General features: G+C 37.2%; 1 protein-coding gene across 1 annotated transcript in view; it reads right to left on the bottom strand.

The window, feature by feature from the left end:
* Positions 1 to 875: 875 nt before the first annotated feature.
* NXPE2 (neurexophilin and PC-esterase domain family member 2) overlaps positions 876 to 6,000 on the bottom strand; it is a gene marked incomplete at its 3' end in the record, with an annotated part of 77,889 nt that continues 72,764 nt past the window's right edge. Inside the window, 3 exon segments of the mRNA XM_045482879.1 lie at positions 876 to 1,360; positions 1,692 to 1,804; positions 1,806 to 1,899. Of these exon segments, the coding sequence (XP_045338835.1) occupies positions 876 to 1,360; positions 1,692 to 1,804; positions 1,806 to 1,899 (692 nt within the window).

The raw sequence follows: 6,000 nt of genomic DNA, 5'->3' as shown, positions 1-6,000 counted from the left end.
ATACATAGAACATGCTAATTGATAGAGACATTAGAATGGTGGTTGCCAGGTCCTGGGGATAACAGAGAATGAGGGGTTAGTTTATGGGCATAGAGTTTTTGTTTGGGATGATGAAAGGTTCTGGAGCTAGATCATGCTAATGTTTGTATAACAGTATGAATGTGAATGTATCTGAATTGCACAGCCACTGAATTGTACACTTAAAAATTGTTTAAATGGGGATACCTGGGTGGCTTGGTCAGTTGAGCATCCAACTTCAGCTCGGGTCATGATCTCACAGTTTGTGAGTTCGAGTCCCGCATTGGGCTTGCTGCTGTCGGCTCAGAGGCCACTTTGGATCCTCTGTATCCCTCTCTTTCTGCTCCTCCCTGCTCACGTGCATTTTCTCTCTCTCTCTCTCTCTCTCTCTCTCTCTCTCTCTCTCAAAAATGAATAAACATTTTAAAAAACGTTTCAATGGTAATTTTTATGTTCTGTATATTTGTTCTGTATTTATTACATTAATTTGTTTAAATTTCATTTCTTTATTCTTGGATTACATTAAATTGTCCTGGTAGTCTAAGGTCATCTATAGAGAATAGCTAGTACTGTTTTTCTGTATTTTTCCTCTAGCAAATAGAGTATAAGGACATGTTAATATGATTTCAGGGTGCCTGGGTGGCTCAGTTGGTTGAGTGTCCAACTTTGGCTCAGGTCATGATCTCACAGTTTGTGAGTTCAAGCCCCACGTCAGGCTCTGTGCTGAGAGCTTGCTCAGAGCCTGGAGCCTGCTCCAGATTCTGTTTCCCTTTCTCTCTGTCCCTGCCCCACTCACACTCTGTCTCTGTCTCTCTCAAAAATAAACACTTTTGTAAAATTAAAAAAAAAAAGAAAATGTTAATAAGATTTCCAGTCACATAATCAGGTGGATGAGCATTATTAGCAACGTATGCAGTAGTCCTCTCCCAAACATCAATAATACCCACATCGAAATCCACAAAAATATCCTTCACAATACGATTTTTAATACAACCATGGAAATCACTAATCATCTCTGGTATTTTCAGTTTTAAGATCAACTTGGTCTCTGGGCTTTGTGAGAGTGGACATTCAATGGCCTTTTGAACATTAATGGCCCTGTGAATGAAAATTTTGACAGGAGAAGGTCTGCGGTGCTGGCCAGGGGTAATGACAATGGCTGTGTCATTGTCTCTGGCTGCTCGATCAATTTTCCTTGGGATATAGTTTTCATTACCAAACAGATGTTTGGTAATACACGGAGGACCATGCTTTTTCCACTGAATCAAAATATGTCTTGTGGCATCCAGAAGTATACATGTTTTAAAGACCCCAGTTCCATGATGATAAAAATATTTTAAGGCTGATGGAAAACAAATCAATAATTCTTTGTAACTAAATGAAATTAATTATATAATTTTTAAATGTACACATTTGTAAAATTCTAACCAAGATAATTTCTAACGATAATAGCATTACTGCTAAGGGGAAGAAAAGAACTTTACCAGATGCATTAAAATCTTAACAAAATGGGTGTAGAAAGAGGAAGAAAAATGTTAGTATTTATGAATGAAAAAATAAAATTTGACTTGTAGTTAAAAACCCAAATCCAAATGTTTGGCAAATTAAAAAAACAAACATTATTTTATAAGAAACTCATAAATCAACTGTAATTTCAAAATAAAAATACATACTTTTCACCTTTTTTTGTAAGTAGTAAACCCATTGATGCAGTGTTGAATCTTCAATGAGGAAAGTAAGTTTTCTCTTCAAGCAGTCATTTTTAATTTGTGTTTGACTTGCTCTATTTACAAAATGCTGTAATCCACCTTATTTTCACAGTATGACCACTGGGGAAAGGAGTCTTCGTTTCAGTCTGACTTTTTCCTATGTTCTCACTCTCTGGCAATAAAAATATGTGCAGTAAACAATTTTTATTACCACAAATTATTTTTGAAACAAATTCCTCATTTTCTCCCTTCTTTTTCTCTTTTCTCTCCACCCTTCTCTATTCATTCTTTCCTCTCTTCAACAAATAATTTTTTTAACAAGATCATGTTAAAGGATGAATTAAAAGTCTCACTTTTGAATCTCACTAATGAATGGTTTGTCCTGGAGTAGAGATAATTTTTCTTGTGCATTTGCAATGTTTTCCTCAGGCTTTACCTAGTCCCCCAAGTTACTCAACAGCTAGCCAAATGAGGAGGAAATAAGTGGCCATGAAATAGCAGGCCTCAGTAACTCAGCTAAACATTGTACCAATAACATTGACCTTGGTAACTTGTGAAATTTCCCCTCAAACTCTTCTCCATGGAGAAACCTTGAATGTGTTTATGAAATGATGTCACACACATTGTTTATTTTGTGTGCACCAGAATCCGGTTCTTGGGTTAAAATTTCAGTGTTGGGCCCAGGCTGAACATCTTATCAGTGAGGTCTGATAAATGTAGAAAAAGGGAGGGCTGATACCTCCTTATTCTGAATACTTCACTATAAAAGTAGCCTCAGCTGTATTCATTGACTCACATCATGGTTTGACCCAGGTAAGACTCGGGCCTTTTAAACAAATATCATTGAAGTATAGTTGATAAAAAATGTTATATTAGTTTCAAGTGTACAACATAGTGATTCCACAATTCTGTTTATTACTTAGTTCTCACTACAATAACTATAGTCGTCATCTGTCACCATACAACATTGTTACAGTATTATTGATTATATTGCCTGTGATGTACTTTTCATCCCCATGACTTACTTACTTTATAACTGGAAGTTTGTACCTCTGAATACCCTTCACCTATTTGATCCATCTCCCGAGCTCTGTATACCTCTGGCAGCAAACACTTTGTTCTCAGAGTCTGTTCCTGGTTTTCTGGGTTTTTTATTTTTATTTTTTATTTTTAGATTCCACACAAAGGAGAAATCCTATGGTCTTTGTCTTTCTGACTTAACTCATATAACACAATACCCTCTAGGTCCATCCATTTTGTTGCAAATGGCAAGATCCCACTCTTTATAAGGCCTAGTATGCTCCATTGTGTTTATATATACTGCATCTCTGTTGCCATTCATCTATTGATGGACACCTAGGTTGCTTTCCTATCTTGGCTATTATAAATACTGCAATAAACACAGCAGTGCATATATCTTTTTCAGTTTGTGTTTTTGGTTTCTCTGCATAAATAATCAGTAATTACTGGATTGCATAGTATTTCTATTTTTAATTTTTTGATGAACCTACATACTTCTTTTCCACAGTGGCTGCACCAATTTACATTCCCACAAACAGTGTACAAGTGTTCCCTTTCATCTACAGCCTCATCAAAGTTTGTTATTTCTTGTCTTTCTGATTCTAGCCATTTTGACAGGTGTAAGGTAACATCTCCTTGTGGTTTTGATTTGCATTTCCCTGAGGATTCGTGATATGGAGGATATTTTCATGTGTCTGCTATCTGTCTTCTTAAAAAAAATGTCTATTCCGGTCCTCTGCTCATTTTTTTTAATGGGGTTGTTTGTTTTGGTGTTGAGTTGTAAAAGATAGTAATATATTTTAGATCTTAACCCCTTATCAGATAAATCATTTGCAATACACACTGTAATTCAGTAGGTTGCTTTTTAATTTTGTTGACAGTTTCCTACAGTGTGTGAAGCTTTTTTGTTGGGTTTTGTTTAATTTATTTAAATTCAAGTTAGTTAACATCCAGCGTAGTATTGGTTTCAGGAGTCAAACCCAAGTGATTCATCACTTACACATATAACACCCAGTGCTCATCCCAGTAAGTGCCCTCCTTAATGCTCCTCACTGATTTAGCCCATCCCTCCATCCACTTGCCCTCCAGCAATGCTCAGTTCTCTGTATTTAAGAAATTCTTCTGGTTTCCCTCCCCTTCTGTTTCTATCTTATTTTCCTTCCTATGTTCAGATGAACATGTTTTGTTGCTTAAGTTCCACATGTGAGTGTAATCATATATTTGTCTTTCTCAGACTTACTTTGCTTAGCATAACACATTCTAGTTCCGTCCATGTTGTTGGAAATGGCAAGATTTCATTTTTGTTGATCATTGAGTAGTATCCCGTTGTGTGTGTGTGTGCGCGTGCACATACCACCTCTTTTAAAAAAAAATTATAAATGTTTATTTGTGAAAGAGAGTGAGAGAGACAGAGTGCAAGTGGGTGGGGGGCTGAGAGGGAGACACCAAATCTGAGGCAGGCTCCAGGCTCTGAGTTGTCAGCACAGAGCCCAGTGCGGGGCTCAAACTCACGGTCTGCAAGATCATGACCTGAGCCGAAGTCTAACACTTAACTGTGAGCCACCCAAGTGCCCCTATCTTTATCCATTTATCAGCTGATGGATATTTGGGCTCTTTCCATAATTTGGCTCTTGTTGATAGCACTATTATAAACATTGGGGTGCAATTGTTTTGAATCAGTGTTTTTATATCCTTTGGATAAATACCTAGTAGTGCAATAGCTGGGTTGTAGCATAGTTCTATTTATAATTTTTTGAGGAAACTCCACACTGTCTAGCAGAGTGGCTGCACCAGTTTGCATTCCCACTAACAAGGTAAATGTGTTCCCCTTTCTCCACATCCTCGCAAACATCTGTTGTTTTCTGAGTTGTTCATTCTAGCCATTCTGGCAAGTGTGAGGTGATATCTCATTATGGTTTTGGTTTGTAGTTCCTTGATGATGAGTGATTTTGAGCATTTTTTAAATGTGTGTTAGCCATTTGGATGTCTTCTTTGGAAAAGTGTTTGTTTCTTCTGCCGATTTCTTGTCTGGATTATTTGTTTTTTTGGGTGTTGAGTTTGATAAGTTATTTATAGATTTTGGATACTAACCCTTTATCCAATATGTCATTTTCAAATATCTTATCCCTTTCCATTGGTTGCCTTGAGTTTTGCTGATTGTTTCCTTCACCAGGCAGAAGCTTTTTATCTTGATGAGGTCACAGTAGTTCATTTTTGCTTTTGTTTTCCTTGCATCCAGAGATCTGTCTAGTAAGAAGTTGCCGTAGCTGAGATCAAAGAGGTTGCTGCCTGCTTTCTCCCCTAGGATTTTGATGGCTTCCTGTCTTATGTTTAGGTGTTTCATCCATTTTGAGTTTATTTTTGTGTATGGTGAAATAAAGTGGTCCAGGTTCATTTTTCTGCATATCACTGTCCAGTTTTCCCAGCACCACTTGCTGAAGAGACTGTCTTTTTTCCAAAGGATATTCTTTCCTGCTTTGTCAAAGATTACTTGGCCACACGTTTGTGGGTCCATTTCTGGGTTTTCTATTCTATTCCATTGATCTGACTTTCTGTTTTTGTGCCAGTACCATATTGTCTTGATGATGACAGCTCTGTAATATACCTTGAAGTCTGGGATTCTGGTGCCTCCAGCTTTGGTTTTCTTTTTCAACATCATTTTGGCTACTTGGGGTCTTTTCTGGTTGCATACTAATTTTAGAATTTTTATTCTAGCTCTGTGAAGAATACTGGTGTTATTTGACAGGGGTTGCACTGAATGTGTAGATTGCTTTGGGTAGTATCAACACTTTGATGGTATTCTTCCAATCCATGAGCATGGAATGTTTCTCTAATTCTTTGCATCTTTTTACATTTCTTGAATAAGCTTTATACAGTTTTCAACATACAGATGTCTCACCTTTTTAGCTAGGCTTATTCCTAAGTATCATAGGGTTTTTGGTGCAATTATAAATGGGATTGATTCCTTGATTTCTCTTTGTGCTGCTTCATTATTGGTGTATAGAAATGCAACTGATTTCTGTATGTTGATTTTATATCCTGCAACTTTCCTGATTTTTGGTGGAGTCTTTTGGGTTTTCCACATAAAGTATCATGTTTTGTGCAATGAGTGAAAAACTGATCTCGTTTGCTGATTTGGATGCCTTCTGTTTCATCGTTGTCCGATTGCTGAGGCTAGGACTTCCAGGACTATGTTCAACAGCTGGTGAGAGTGGACCTCCCTGTTGTCTTCCTGACTTAGGGGGAAAGCTCT

The sequence above is a fragment of the Leopardus geoffroyi genome, chromosome D1 (genome assembly GCF_018350155.1).
Source record: "Leopardus geoffroyi isolate Oge1 chromosome D1, O.geoffroyi_Oge1_pat1.0, whole genome shotgun sequence".
In the NCBI taxonomy this organism is placed as follows: domain Eukaryota; kingdom Metazoa; phylum Chordata; class Mammalia; order Carnivora; family Felidae; genus Leopardus; species Leopardus geoffroyi.
Note: the sequence above shows the minus strand (reverse complement) of the source record. Positions and strands in the feature narration are given on the sequence as shown.